General features: G+C 29.7%; 1 protein-coding gene across 1 annotated transcript; it reads left to right on the forward strand.

Moving 5' to 3' along the window:
• The first annotated feature begins 2,735 nt into the window (after positions 1–2,735).
• Positions 2,736–9,372, forward strand: LOC123302987. Its single transcript, XM_044886081.1, has 10 exons — positions 2,736–2,753; positions 2,831–3,377; positions 3,572–3,725; positions 4,876–5,049; positions 5,109–5,296; positions 6,140–6,247; positions 7,569–7,698; positions 8,213–8,286; positions 8,831–9,218; positions 9,296–9,372. The coding sequence occupies exons 2-10, from the start codon at positions 3,042–3,044 to the stop codon at positions 9,370–9,372; spliced, it is 1,629 nt and encodes a 542-aa protein (XP_044742016.1). The 5' UTR covers positions 2,736–2,753; positions 2,831–3,041.
• The last annotated feature ends 7,693 nt before the right edge of the window (positions 9,373–17,065 follow it).

Consider the following 17,065-nt stretch of genomic DNA (forward strand, 5'->3'; position numbering starts at 1 on the left):
TGTAACACTTGGTTTTTTTTCACAGTATAAAAATAATTTATTTATCTGTTGGTAAAACAGTTTTTATTATACAAACTGAATTTTGAAATGATACTTAGACTAGCAGAATCAACACAAACATATAAGAAGTCACCTTCTAGGCATTATACAATAACTACGATAGACAAGGATAGATATATACTATTAAGCCATCTATTAATGATCTATTCAACTTTTTTAAATAAATTACAGATTTCTGTAAATTAATGCCATCTATTACCATCTAATTCAACTCAAACAGAAATCTGTAACAGTGTAACCAACAATAGAGTTATTCGTTAATAGATGGCAATAACTTACAGAAATCTGTAATTTATTTAATAAAGTTAAATAGCTCATCAATAGATGGCTTGATAGTCTATGTCTATCCTTGTCTATCTTAATCATTGTATAATACTTCGATGTGACTACCTATTTGGGTGTATTGATTCTGTTTCTGGTATGCTTCACAATGAAAATAAATAGAAACTGGTGTATACATATTTTGTGAATGTCCTTCTCGTCAATTAAAGTCACAGTCTAAGTATAAGTTCAAAATTCAGTTTGTATAATAAAAACTGTTTTACCAACAGACAAATTATTTTTATACTGGCAAAGACAAGTGCTACAATTTTTAATAGTGAATTTCTTGTAATTTGGAAATGAATCATGAAGTCAAATTGAACTTATTTTCGATTTTAATTTTGACCATTTTAATAGTAAAATTTTTATTTTCGGAATTTATTTGCGTTTCATCGAACAAGTACATACCTAGGAAGAAAAGAATTTTTTTAAAACTTTCATTTTTTAAAGGTGTCCGAAATTTTTTCATAATTCGAATTAATTATTTTTGAAAAATTCTTTTGAGAATCATTTGTTAATTTTTGAGAATAATATTATCAGTTTTCACAGTTAAAAAAAATCATTGCCTAGCATGTTTAAGGTAATACGAGCGCCAAGGCAAAGTTTAGACTTGTTGTGATGATGAATTTTGTTATAACTTAATGAATGTAGACGATAAATAAGAATAAAATTTTTCGAAATCTGCTACATCACAATCGCTGATGTTAGTATTTTCCATAAATTCATTCATCATTAACAGCTTTTCATTTTCAGAAGTCTGTTAGTATCATTTTTTTCAATTTTTCCTGAAAAATGTAAAAGTGTAAATCGCACTTCGATTGGAGTCAAAAGCGTAAATAATACAAATAATTAACTTCTTTAAGAAATTTATTTATCTAGATTAAATAAGTATCAGATTGCATACATAAATAAATAATTAAGAACTTTTCCAAGAATTTTAAAACAACGATAAAAAAAAATTACACTTTTAGACAGTGTAAGTTATTTTAGTGACCGTTATTTTGAAATTCTTGGAAAAAGTTAACAATTAAATGATGACAATTAATCAATAGTGCAAGGTTAATTTTTATGAAAAATTATCAAGGATTATTTTTTATGAACATAATGATAATTTTTTGAATTTAACAAGCAAACAAACAAACAACCAAAAGTTTTGTATAATCTTTTGAAAGTAATTGTTGTGTTAATATTAAAAATAGATTAAGTGAATGAATGAATGAATTTGTAAAATAAATTAAGTGAATGAATAAATAAAAAAGAGGAATTTGGAATTTCAATTAGATTTTCAAATTTCATGAAGAGTCAAAAAAAAAAGTTTAATTAAAAAAGGAAGATGTTGTGTTAAGTATTATATAATTATTCTAGAATTATCTATTTGTTATTTACCTAATAAATATTACTTGTTTTTGTAATAATAATTATTCAATAAAGAACAGTTGCTCAGACAACACGTCCCGAACATAACAATCGTCATCACTTTTAGTAATAAAATTATGCCTACTTGAAAGGTAACTGTAATAACAAAATATTTTGTAAAATTAAAACTTAAAAGCAAAGAATCGTAATTAAATATTTATTGCTTTTGGCAGTACAAATAATACCGAATTGTTTAGAATTACAAAGGGTTGGTTATGTTGTAATTTAGTAATTTGTATACATTTTAATCTTTTTTGTTACTCACTCATATAATAAAATATATTTATAGATCGAATTTGTTGACAAAAAATTCCGATTTATATTATTGTAATTTAATCATTGTACCCACAACTCTTCATTTATTCTAAAAATCTTATATAATAATTTTTTTTATGATATTTTATGTTAAGAGGAATTGTACAAAATTGGAAACAGACGGTGCTATACCAGTTTGTGAATGGAGCCGCAAAAGGGCCACAAATAGTAAAGGCCATTAAAGAAATTATTTTGGCTGCACAAAATGTTGGATTTAATGTTGTAGGTACTATTTGTGACCAAGGGTCAAATAATATCAACGCGATCCATCGTATACTAGAGGATACGCGGGGAAAATATTTGGCCCGAGGTGAGGAACTCAGACATCAAGTTTTTGAAATTGGAGAATCAACAATAATTCCTCTCTTTGACACTCCCCATCTCTTAAAAGGAATAAGAAATAATTTGATATCAAAAAATATTTTATTCCAGAAAGACGGTGAAAAAAAAGTGGCGAAGTGGAACGATATCCTGAAGGCTTGGATATTGGACTCTCCAAGTGGCGATCTTAGAGTAATGCACAAGTTGACGGAGCATCATGTCAATCCCAAAATTTAAAAAAAGTTTCTGTTTGTGCCCAAATTTTTAGTCGTTCAGTTGCGGCAGGAATCAATTTAATGATTCCATCACTAGCAAAGTGTGTAAGTGTTTGCGTAAAACTTTTATTGCCAATTAAGTGTAAATATAAAACAAAGCTTAAATGAGGTTTATTTTTCAGAATTCACTATTGGTGAAACGAAAATGGAGAGGCGCGCTACAGAAACGGCAGTTTTTTTAAAATTTATGGATGATGTGTTCGATAGCGTCAATGGTTGCGGACCTTTCAACGAAGGAGGAAAAAAACTCAAAACTCAGATAGATCTTAAGGAAGGGGATAGCTTACAAGTAAAGTTTTGGAGAGAGGCTATCCCCATTTTCAAAAGTATGGAATGCCTCGACTCGAGTGGAAGACGAATGACACACGCCCACCGACTTTCAAAAATTGGGTATTTACGTTGGAAAATTTAATTTTACCGACGAATACATTAAAGGATCTTGGAATTGAGACGTTGGTTCCCAGGTTTTTGAACCAAGATCCCTTAGAGAATTTTTTCGGGAAAGTTCGTCAACGAGGAAGTCGGTGGTCGAATCCATCGTGCCATGCTTTTGGACCGTTTTACAAATCTCTTCTGGTCACTAACTTAGTTAGTAAACATTCTGTGGGAGGGAATTGTGAAGATGATGGGTCGGAGTTGCTGATTCCATTGCAAACATTTATCTTACAGGTAAATAATAACTTTTGATTATTAACAATTGTTGATAACTTTTGTTAAATTTATTTAAGAACTTGATTATGTTTCTACGTTTCTAAAAAATTATAGTTAGAATATTGTTATTTTTATCGATTTTAAAATTTTATGAAAACAGTTACAAAAAATTACTTTTATTTTTTACTAATGGTTTCTTTTTTTCTTATTAGAGTGAAAATCAGGAGAGAGGAGAAGCGGAGATTACAGCGGTTGAGATTCCATCTGAAGTTTTGAGTCATATTTTAAATGATTTAGAGAAAAATGCTATTGCTTATGTAGGGGGGTGCATTTTAAAAAACATTAAAATAAAAAAGTGTGAGGAGGGTAAATATAATGTGTTTTTGCAGCAGGAGGAGGATAATGTATTTTTAAATTTTGTGCGCGAAAAAGAGTTTGGGGGGGCCGTTGCTACTAGGCTTAACTATATAAATAGTCAATTTTTATTAAATATGACTAAGGCTTATAATATCGCTAAATTTATTTTGAAAAATGACCCAAACAAAAAACATTTGTTAAAAGTGATTAGGAAAATGGTTTTTCAGAACGTAAAATTCAATTTCAAAGAATGCGAGCATTCTACGAAGTTGAAATTTAATATTGTACATAATTTTTGCAAGATGATTGTGTTCACTTATTTTAACGGATTTAATAGTATATTGGCCGGTAAAGATTTAAGATCTTTGCCTTTCAATAGTAGTAGCTTGTATAAAATCGCGAAGAAGTTGCATGACCAGTACAAACATACTAAAAAGTAAATAATTAACAAATCTTTTATGTTTGGGTATTTTTCGGTTATTAGATAAAATGAGGATGTAATAAAATCGTCCCATTTAAGGAGAATTGATAAAAAAATGAGACCACTATATTAAAGACAATCTCTAATTTAAAATCCATTGAATTTCTATCAATTTCTGGGAACAAAATACTCAAAAGAGAATTGTAAAAATGTAATCAAATTCGCCATACAAAATCTTGACATGAAAAAGGAGGACGCGTCGCGTGGTTTTTCCTCTAAAAGTTTTTTCTCTACGAAAATTCTATTCAGTTCTCTTTTACAGAGATAATAAAATTTTCGATTGCTCGTTTCTTTCTTATTGTAATAGAAAACTGATGCAGTGAAAATTTAAAAAACCATTTTATCCCACCTGTGAAAAAACTAGACGTCTATTGCCCGAAATTTTGAAAATAGCAATAGAAAAAAATGTCCCTTAAAAATTAAAAACATATAACTATATATTATAAATAAAACAACTTTTGTTTGAAACAGTTTTTAGTTAGCATCACTATTTACCCGTAAGGGAGCAAATTAAATTAAAATCTAGGATCACTTAAAAATAGTTCTCCATGTAGATTGTGCTCTCCATATAATGTCTTTCTTTTTATTACCATAGAAAGAACTAAAGTGGGTTTTTAGGCTTATTGATATCCTTGTTATCAGTAAAACTGTTTAGTTTAAATCTTCATTCTTTTTTAGCCACACCAGGCAAAAAATTATGGGCTTGTGTAAAGATCATTGAGTCCAAAAAAATATTCCCTATGGAGGTGCGCTACATTCATAAATTTAAAGAGGAATCTTGGAGTAAAAAAAAAAAGTACAAGCTTCAAGTACGAAGGAAAGTACTTAAAGGGATTGTTTTGTTCTTAGGGGGTAAGTAATCCTAAAAATTTTCACAGTAAAAAAGAAGATAATTATAAAATCATTTTCAGAAAATAGAATTGATGTTAAAAATAAAATTGATACGGGGAAGAGGATAAGCATTCCCACTGCAAAAACAATAATAACTGCGTCGAGTGACACCGACCAAAGTGTCAACACGCCGAACTCACCAATACCCACCAGTAACGGGTTCATGAGTGAGGAGTGGATACAACACCAAATGGATAGCATCACACAGGTATGCATTTCATACATTTTATAAATATAAAGCAAATAATTGATTACATGGTTGGGTCATTCAAGCAAAATCTTAAGAAATATTCCAAAATTTTAATATAAGTAATTAAAAGCCTGAGAATACACACGCTGTTAAAATTTAAAGACAATTTAACACTCCTAACATGAGATCTTTGCAATTAATTTTTTCTAGTAAAGGAGAGTTACCGTTTTTTCAAAAAAAAAAAACAAAACAAAAAAATCTTTAAAAATAAAATATAAAATTTTTCACCATATAGTTTCCCTAAAATATTAACTAAAATTACAATTTTTGTATAATTTAACAACAAATTTCGGACACTGTACAGTATTATATCAAAACACGAAATTCCATTTTTTCCATTTTTTTCACAATAACACAAGTTGCTTCACAAAAGACGCTCTATCTCACAAACTAATTGACTTACAGACGTCAAATTTTGACACGAATCATTTGAAGGTTGGTACTATATAAAAATAATATGCATTTAATACTAGCGACGCCATATATGTGTCAGACCGGGGACTTATCAGCCAACCTATTATAAAGACATACCCTATTCTTAAACTCATAGGAATAACAACCTTCTATAGGCTCTATTTAAGCAACGTTTGAGAATAGTACAGATATCATTTGTATAGGAACTTTTTTAAGTCTCTGAATACGTACCTAAAATATTTACTATTTTTGCTGAAACACCATGTCTTAATATAAATTATAGGTATATATTTACACAATTCCAAATTGTTTGATTTGATTTATTTAAATTTATTAATAATTAGAAGCGACTTCACTTATAAGTATATATTTTATACTATTTTTCAGGGTGAAATGATCGATGAAATTGACGAGGAAACTATGACAAATGTGGTTGATGCTCGGAGATATGTTGAGGCTGTCACCGAAGAAAATAGATTAATTCTAGAAGAAGATGTAAGTATTTATTCCTTAATTACTTATATTGTACACATATTATTCAGGGGCGTAGCTACCGCCGTATTTGCCGTATCAATTATACGGGGCCCCCGGACCACGGGGGCCCCCAAAGTGTGTAAGGAAAAAGAATAAAAACTTTCTAATTTATTTTATTTTACAAATGACAAAATTCTATAAAGCAATTCCTTTTTTTCCCGCCTTCAGCCCAGCATTCAGAATATTTTGATCAAAGATGGAAATATTATTGCAAATTATATGACCAAGGAAAATTAACTGTAATACGAGAGTTGGGATGTTCCACTGGCTATAAGAATCCGAAATCTTCTGATCAGACTGAAGGTGTCATATTACAACCGGAGAAACTCCTATCTTCTTCAAGCGAAGAGATATTAAACGCTTCCGGAAAACTGTCTGCTAAATACAGTAAAGACATCTCACTTAATCTTTGTGACCAATTAAAGGCTCTAAAAACATGCTTAAATTCTGAAATTAAAAAAATTTATTCCATTAAAGAACTCATTGAATTATTGCTAGTAAAATTCAATAGTCTTGCATCCAGTTTTCCCGAGGTAATCACAGCATGCTTTTTATTCTTGACCCTTCCAGTTACAACCGCAATGGCAGAAAGAAGTTTTTCAAAATTAAAACTAATAAAAAATTACTTAAGAACTTCGATGGGACAAGAACGGCTGTCAGACATCTCACTATTGTCCATAGAGGCAGAATCTTTAGAAAAACTAAAATCATCATCAGCCATAAATGACTTAATAAATCAGTTTGCCGATAAAAAGGCAAGGAGAGTGAATATTTAAAATTCGATTTTTATTTGTAAAATGGGTAAATTATGTGATAAATAAATATTACTTCTCACAATATTTTTTTTCTTTTGTGAAAAATCTTTACCTCCATATAAGGGCCTCCAAAAAAATTTTTATACGGGGCCCCGACAAGGCACGCTACGCCACTGATATTATTTGAATATTTTGAGGACTAATACAAAATTTGGTAAAAATGTTCGCTACATGTTAATTTTTGATGTAATAAGTGAATTCACAATCGGTGCTTGCTTTTTTCAAAAAGCGTAATTTTTTGAAACCGACTTGCTTACTAAAAACTGTACTTTATTTTAAAATAAGTCAACCGCCTTAATACTTTATTTTATTTTTATTTTATACCTTTTATTTAATTTTTTTATATTTATTTTGAAAATTATTCGATTCAAACACTTTCTAATTTTTACTGATTTCAAAAAATTAATAACGCAAATAAAAATTAAATATGTGGGTTCTTAATAACTTTTGTTTTTTTTTTTCCTTAGAGTCCAAACGAAAACATTGAAAACATTGAGTCCAAACGAAAATATCAAGAATTGGAAGAGCGGTATCGCAAATTAGAAGAGCGATGCGAAAAGCTCGAAGAGGAGTTACGTAGAAAAAATTTTATTGTTGGTAATGGATACATTTTTCTTTTATATTACATAGCTTAGTTACCATTTTATAATAACATTTAGTGTAATAATATAAAACACAAAAAGTGTAAATTAATGAGCCGCAGAGAGTCACAATAGAAAATTCACACAGTATAGTATATCTTGCAAAAAGGGATTTAGAAAAAAAATAATCACAACAATACTCCAGGTCTATAAAATTTTCGGTCTATTTTTCCCAATACATGCAAAAATACGAATTTTTTTCTATGTACAACGGGTTTCAAAATTTCTGAATAAGTTGGAGAGTGGGGCAAAAAGAACAGACGTGTTGTGTATTACAGTTACAGTTGACAGTAATATATTTATATATTCAAATTACAGTTTAGTAATTACTTAAAATTCCAATTTTTATTTATAAATACATTAGAGTAAGCATGGATGTCGTCAAAAGGGGGGGGGGCTGCTGTTCATTTATTTCATTTTTTGCTTTATATTAAATTGTTGAATAATAATATTAAATTATTTGTTTTCAGACAAGCACATAAGGCCGGTTGCTGCCAAAGTTGTTAAAAAAGAAGTTGGCAGTTTTGACCAGGACACGGGCCAGGTAAATAAAATTAATACTATAAATCAAACAATCTTAAATAGGAGATGAATTGACATAATACAGCTTTACCTTTTCGGTACTCAAAATTAAGACTATTCAAAATGCAGAATTAGAATTTTAATGTATAGGTGTTACCTTATACACAGGGCTAAATAATTGCATACGTTGTTATCTGTTTGGAGAATTTATATATCAGGACAACAAAATTTAAATTATAATCTTTATAGAGAACCTACTTTCCGTATAAATTCGACAGAAATAGAATGTTACATAAGAATTTTACAAACGATTTTAGCCGAATTTAGTAAGTTTGCTTTTCCATAAAGCATAACATTCAAATAGAAATTTGTCGCTAGCACTAGCTAACCAGAAGAATACCATCAAATTTTAACTACTTTCTAGCCCTATAATAATAAATTTAATTAATAACAAACTTTGCTACAACCCGTCAAAACCGTTGCTGAAAAAGTACATTCGAAATCTTTCTTTACTCTTACAAATAAATATATCATTTTTGTTGATTTAATTTTTTAATCCCTTGTAGATTTATTTGGGTGAAAATGTGTCCATAGCGGAAGTGTTTGCTTCTTGGCTAAATCTAGCCAAGCCAGCACAATTTGTAAAAAAAATTACTAGAATTGTGTTTGGTGAAGAGGTGCTAAGAAGCAGCACCCTTTCTGGAAGGACGAGCAATCGCTCAAAAAAGGATATTCAACCGATGCGGTTGGATGATAAGAAATTAGCAATAATAACAGATATTTTTTCTTGGCTAAATCTAGCCAAGCCAGCACAATTTGTAAAAAAAATTACTAGAATTGTGTTTGGTGAAGAGGTGCTAAGAAGCAGCACCCTTTCTGGAAGGACGAGCAATCGCTCAAAAAAGGATATTCAACCGATGCGGTTGGATGATAAGAAATTAGCAATAATAACAGGTATTTTTACTTGGCTAAATCTAGCCAAGCCAGCACAATTTGTAAAAAAAATTACTAGAATTGTGTTTGGTGAAGAGGTGCTAAGAAGCAGCACCCTTTCTGGAAGGACGAGCAATCGCTCAAAAAAGGATATTCAACCGATGCGGTTGGATGATAAGAAATTAGCAATAATAACAGGTATTTTTTCTTGGCTAAATCTAGACAAGCCAGCACAATTTGTAAAAAAAATTACTAGAATTGTGTTTGGTGAAGAGGTGCTAAGAAGCAGCACCCTTTCTGGAAGGACCAGCAATGGCTCAAAAAAGGATATTCAACCGATGCGGTTGGATGATAAGAAATTAGCAATAATAACAGGTATTTTTACTCGTTTTTGATAACAATGAATTAATTTGTTTGTAGTTATTATATATATATACAGTAGAACCTCGATAACTTGAACCTCGGTAACATAAAAACCTCTGTTACTTCAAAAAATACTATGTTCCCTTCCCATCAGAGCCCAAAACCTCTATAACTTAAAAGACGCAACCTCTATAACTTAAATAAATAATCTCTGTATAGGCCCTCAGTAACTACATAGAAACATGTACATACCTCTATATTAACTAGGGTACATAGAAACATGTACATACCTCTATATTAACCTTTACCTAACATAGACCCTTGATAACTTAAAACCTCTATAACTTAAAATATTTTGTGTTTCCCTTGAACTTTAACTTATCGAGGTTCTACTGTATATATATATATATATTTTTTTTTTTTTTTAGATGCCTTTAAATTTTACTTGAACGAAAGATTTGAAGTAACGGAAAATGAAATATTAGCAGAATTAAAAAATATACCTAAATGGATAAGCAAACTGATTGCCGATATCAAGGATCCAAGTATGTATTGTTCATATAATATTTTATCAGTTCAATTTCAGGCAATTCAAATCTTAGAATAGCGTAGTACCTACCTAAGGTCGCACTCATCGTCGGAAAATTTCGGATTGAATTTATTTTATTTTTTTGCATAATTCCGTTCTAAAAACATTTGATATTTTCTTCTAATAATTTTTAAACCAAAAACGTATTTCTAGATTTTCTGATTATTTTTCATTAAAAAGGTCTCTAGTGAATTTTTTTGTAAAATTCACCAATTTCGAGATTTCAAAACAAGGACGCCTTTCGAACAGACATATGACAAACAATTGCATTCCAATTTTTTTTTCTGATGAACTGTTTTACCATGTGTATGTATACATATATATATATAACTGGGAGGGGAAGGGACGAAACCCCACCAAAATATGAGGAGTAGTTCTTAACATTGACTACAAACCTACCAAATTTGGATATGCACTGATGTCTCCTTTTGCGAATATAAAATAAAAATGATAAAATTTCTGAAAAAAATTTCATTTTTGACGCCATTTTGTTTTTTAAACATTGCACCACTCCGGGAAAGTAAAAAATTTCAAAAAATACTTATTTTGATTTTAAAAGAAAAACCCCAAAGTTTCACTGCTCGAACTTTTAATCCATATAACTACATAAATGTGGAGGTAAAGAAGGGCCATCTTAATGTATCTTAATGTCACAAAAAATGCTCTTTTTACATATAATATTATATGTAATCTGATGCATTTTTTGTCCAATTGAGTATACCAAAAAGTGTACACAGAAAAGCATTAAATAAGGATGGCGTAGCTGTAGCAAAAGTGTAAGTTTTCAAAAAAATGCCCAAAGTAATAAGAGTTGGATAGAGATCTAAACAAGTTATTAGAGAAGGATAGAGAAGTTTATATCGAATACTCTTTTACTATTCTAACTATTATATTTAATGCTATTTTGTAGACACTTTTTCAATGTGGTATGCATGTCTCTTACAAGCTGGCGCGAATGCATAAGTTATAATTCTACCAAAAGTCAGTTAACGCGGTCAAGAAGTTTTCATTTCAAGAAGCAGCAATGAAGTTGGTGCCTGAATTATGAAGAAATTTTTTAAAATTACATTATGTATATTATTTATTTAAATATTTATTTATTTGTTTTATTGTTTTTTATAAGTTATGTATATATTATTATATCCTTAAATTTTTTTGAATTATAAAAATGTTTATAATTATATGAATTATACTTTATTTTAACCAAATTTCGATTTAGTTTGAAGTATCACGAATTACTAAAACTTTTAGTGGAAGGTAATACATATATGTTGTTTCATTTAATTAAAACGGCATACTAATTTGTGAACTGTAACACTCTTATTTAAATATCATTGACATTACATTACATAGACTGAGTGTCAAACGATTTTAAGCGTGCCAAAATCTGTACTACTGTACTACTGACATGCCATCTAAGTTTATTTTTAAGTACCAGTAAACATCGATTCAGAGGTTTCTCTCTGATCGGTCCATGTGTAATTTCCAGAACCTAAAAATCTTTGACAACTATACATTCATGTTTTAACGAAAAATAATGTAAATTTAAAGTTTTTTTAATGATTGTTTACATTTTATTCTGATAACACATGATAATTAATATTACAATTTTATTCTCATAGATATTTTATGTTTTAACACACATAGGTTAAAAAAAAAGGAAAAACTAATCTAACATTTAGTTTTATTAGTAACTTAATTTTTTTTAAAGATGTATTTCTTTGTTTTTTGTGAGGTGCTCAACGGTACCAGAAAGTTTGGTCGATGACAGTACAAAAATATTCAAATGGCCCCCTAAAAACGAAAATTCGACAATTGCTCTTAAAAAAAGCAATGAACACCAAGAGTAATTGGCTGCAGAAGAAATATACAAGGCTGCTTGGACCATACAGTACGTTCACTATTATTGTAGCAAATTAATGTTTATTATGAAAAATTAACAAAACTAATCGATGTTAAAAACAATTATGTAATACTTTGAGCTCTATGTTGAAAGCAAAATTTATTAATTCCCAGATTTTTTATCTTAACTTAAAATTTGGTTCTTTTAGAAACCTTTGATGTAGCAAGACAAGTAGAAATGGCTGCTATTAACTAATCAACTAGTGATGAAACATCCTTTGTGAATATCCTGATCCTTTTTGCAGACGATACAACCGTACTATTCCACGAAAAGACAGAGGATAGTCTTTTATTAAATATGGAACATTTATGGAATGGAACATTTGATCTGTTAGACAACTGGTACCAAGACAACTCACTCAAACTAAACGTTGATAAAACACGACTGTTGTTTATGAGAAATAACATCAGGTAGGTAACCCTAGACAAAATGTCAAAAACTATTAGTGCATCAGATCATGCCAAATTTCTTGGTTTGTACATAGATAAGAACCTAAACAATACTCTACATATAGATAATCTAGCGAAAAAAATTTCTAAATTAACTTATCTACTGTACAAATTAAGGGATATAGTGCCACTGAAAATTGTACTTCAAACCTATTATGCGTATATCCACTCCAATATTAGGTATGGAATATTGTTTTGGGGAAACTCGGTTAACATAGACAAAATATTGAAAATACAAAAGCGTTGTGTGCGAATAATGGTCAATGCTAAGCCAAGCGAACATGCAAAGCCAATTTTTAAGAATCTGAAAATTTTGACTGTGATTGACACATTTATTTTAGAAAGCGCTCTCTTCGTAAAAAATAATGTGAATCTATTTGAGAGCCACCATTTCGAACATGCCCATGACACAAGACACAAGCAAAATATGGTAGTTATGCAAACTTCAAAAGCATATATAGATAATGGTGTGCTGAACACCTGTATACGTATATATAACAAAATACCCAAAGAAATACGAAAACTAAACGTAACATTGTTTAAAAAAGTTCTAAAAAATTTTTTATTGATAAATAACCATTACACCCTTGATGAGTTTATGATGAATGAATTTGCTTATAGTACACATTGAACTATATATCTTGTATTTGACGTGTTCTATGTACTTTGTACAAAATTTAAGAATAAATAAATATTATTATTATTATTAATATTGATAATAAGGAGAAGAATCCACCCAAGCGCGAGGGAAAAGTACCTTTGCGTTACCAAAATCCGAGGAGAAACAAAATAATGTCGCAGCTAAAAGAAATAAAAGATGAAAATAAATATGTAAGAGAAAAGAATGAGGAATTAGAAAATTTGCTGGCGGAACAAAATAGAACAATTGTTAAAATGCAAGTGGAAATGAACAAAAATAACATAGTTATTATTGGCCATGATAAGCAGAATAAAAATGAAACGACACTGGAAGAAGAAGTTATTACTCTTTTCCAAGACCAATTGAATGTAAATATTAACAAAACAGATATTGATGAAGTTTTTCGATTAGGAAAAGATCCAAAAGCTCCTATCAAAGTAAAGTTTACAAGTTTTAAGACGAAGCAAGATATATGTAAAAATCGCAGGATGCTGAAAGGAACAAAAATTTTTATTAACAACGATCTACCACGATAAATAAGAATGAAACTAGGAAAAGAAAGATCTAAACTGAAAGAGCAATTAAATGTAAAGAAGAAAAGAAATAAACCAGATCATCACACTTTCATAAGAAGGAGATAGTCAAACTTACGGAATTCAACCTGAATACAAGAAAAGCAGAGAAGGACAAAGTATTTCAAAATTTAGAAAAAATTAAGCAATAAAACAAATTATCCCTATGTAGTTAATAAGTATAAATTAGTTTTTTGGAATATAGAAGGACTTTTCTCTTAATTAAACAATTACGATATTATAGTATATATAAGTTATTTTAAAAATTTGATGTTTTAGTTTTGATTAAAACTTGATCAGCAAAAGATAAACCGTAGGAAATTGAACCGTAGGAATTGATTTAATAGTATTGTAAATGTGGGAAAAGGTTATTCAATCGAGGTAGAAATCCTGAGGGAATTGCAATATATTATAAATATAGTTTAGAAGGTACAGAAATTTTAAGCGATTTGAATAAAGTTTTGTGGGGTAAAAATAAGTTTTAAGAGCAGAAATGTTTATTATTACATAGTTTCCGAGGAGTCATTACGACGATAATGAAGAAGGTGTAGTATTTATTTACAATATACGATTATAACAATAATTACAAATTAATGATAATAACCACAGTCATAAGAGCCTTCCTGAAAACAAGTTTTATTATAAGGCCACTAAAGTCGTTGCCGATACTGATGATTTGTTAGAAACTCACCCCTTAAATTATGGTAGTTTTTTTGACGACTCAGACAACAATCATTTAAAAGACGACGAAGAGAATAATAAAAAGATATCGGTGATTACTGTTGAAGCCGTTGGTAAGTATTCCACAAATCTCATTGTTATATGTTTAAAGTTCATCATGCCAAATTTAATAATTATTTTGCTTCTATATAGATTTACCCTTTGTGCCTACTAAAACTGGTAAAAGTTTGACAATTGCTCAAGCTCAACAACATTTTTTTATTAACAAAATAATGGAAGTAATGATGATAACAAGAACAATAATTAATTTAGCTCAAGCAGACATTGCTTCTAAAGACAAGATGCTTAATGAGGTCATAAATCTGAATGACGATGAAAAAACGGTGATTACTAACAATTATGGAACTCAGCCTGGTTCTGAGGGATAAAAACAAAATACTACCAAACGATTGGATGCGCCCAGTGTTAGCATAGTTGGCCGACAGGATTATGTGTTCATGGCCGTAAAATTATCGTTTTTTTTTTCAATTTATCGTACCAAGAGAAAATTTTTTTTAAAGCCTATTTATGTGAGCTATGTTAATTTTTAATAAGCAAAATAGTAAATAAACAATATTTAATTACAAAACAATATTTATTTTTCAATAAATTAGAAAGGCATAGACGTCTCACTTATTATTAACAGCTGCATGTCGATTAAAGCTAGATCAAATGTCTTGACAATTAGACACTATACTTTGGGTCGTCAATTCTAATGAAACTCCAAGCTCTGCACAAATGTCTTCAAGTCTTGTTCTTAATGTTTTGCCTGACTTTGCTATCAAGAATTTTGAATCATTAACGCAGTTTAATCAACTGTTACTGAACAATAAAGAAGCACATACACAATACGTAAAAACATTTAAGCTCAATATTTTTGGTTGATTTATCCCTTTAGTGCATACTGATGCAGATTTGAATCACATAACAAAACATTAAATAAATATGGGTTTCAAACCAATTCTGAAGGTAAAAATTTAAAATAATATTTTTTAAAGTGTCTAAATGTCATTATGCACATCAATTTGACAATAACGTTCAAATTTGAACTTGTTTATAGCTGTTTTGTTACACGAAGTTACTGGTGATATTGTGCGATAACATTTTGTTGAAAAAGTGGTTTTTTGTAAATATTTGAAATGTAAGTAATAATTATTTTATAAAATAATATCGAAATTATCATTTTATATAAAAATAAAAACGATTTATTTGAAATATTCTATATTTGAAGCCAATTGAGTCTGCAATGCATATTTGCAAATAATTTAGAAGCAATTTGGAATAATGGAAACCAACAAAGAATTGGAAAGTATTTTGGAAAATTGACAAGATTGCAGCGAAGATGAATTTGAATACGACGGAGACTCTGACTTCGAAATGGAAATTATCGACGATGAATTAGTAGTCAATAAGTCTTGAGATAATGATGAATTGATCGATGCTGAGGAAGGTCCGGTGTGTTCTGGAGAAGCGCCAAATACACTTGGTGATCAAAACGTTGAAAAGAAAATTATGATGAAAAATCTAAAAATGAAGTACCAAAAGATATTTTGGAAAAAAAAAAATAATTTGTCCCCCAATGCGGAAGATATAGAATTTAGAGGAAGTGAAAAATTATCCGAAGAAATTCTAAATTTGTGGACACCATATTATTTTTTTAATTTTTTTTGACGAAGTTATTATTGACAATATTGTTGTAGAAACTCAAAAACATGCTTCCCAAAAAAATATTTCGAAGCCATTTATAGTCACAAAGAATGACATAAGAAAATTTTTAGGTATTTCAATTCTAACATCTATTGTGCAATTGCCCAATGTTAGAAATTATTGGTCAGAAATAGTAGGAAATATTTTGATACAGAATACCATGACCTGTAATCAATACGAAAAAATTAGAGAGTACTTACATTTTAATGATAATTCAAAATTACAAGCAACTAATAAAGATCGCTTGTATAAGATCCGTCCACTTATTGATAAATTAATTAAAATTTTTCAAAAAGTAAATTTTGAAGAACGCTTATCAGCAGACGAGCAAATATGTGCTACAAAAGCCAGAAGCTATTTGAAACAATATTTGCCCGCAAAACCTCATAAATGGGGGTACAAATTATTTGTTTTATCGAGTGTATCCGGGTATACTTACAATTTCGAAATTTATACTGGACAAGAAAATAATGAAGAAGAAAGATTGGCCTCTGAGGTAGATTTAGGTGCAAGTGCTAATGTCATTATTCGTCTTGCACGAAATGTATCAGCAGGGTTAAATCACAAATTATATTGTGATAACTATTATACGTCAGTTCCTCTGGTGGTTGGCAAAGAAGCAAATCTTGTTTGTTGGCACTGTACGCCGGAATAGAATACCAAACTGTAAGCTCCCTAACGAAAAACAAATGAAAAACGAACAACGTGGATCTTCCCATGAATTTACGACGAGAATTGACGATGTGGATATTTCGTCATTGGTGTGGAAGGATAATAAGTTAGTAACACTTCTTTTCACATATGCCGGTCAAATGCCAATGCAAAGTACACAAAGATTTCTTAGAAAGGAAAACCAAATGAAAACCATTAACTGCCCAAATGTTGTGAAGGAATATAATAAACATATGGGAGGGGTGGACTTGTG

Source organism: Chrysoperla carnea, chromosome X (assembly GCF_905475395.1).
Source record: "Chrysoperla carnea chromosome X, inChrCarn1.1, whole genome shotgun sequence".
NCBI lineage: Eukaryota > Metazoa > Arthropoda > Insecta > Neuroptera > Chrysopidae > Chrysoperla > Chrysoperla carnea.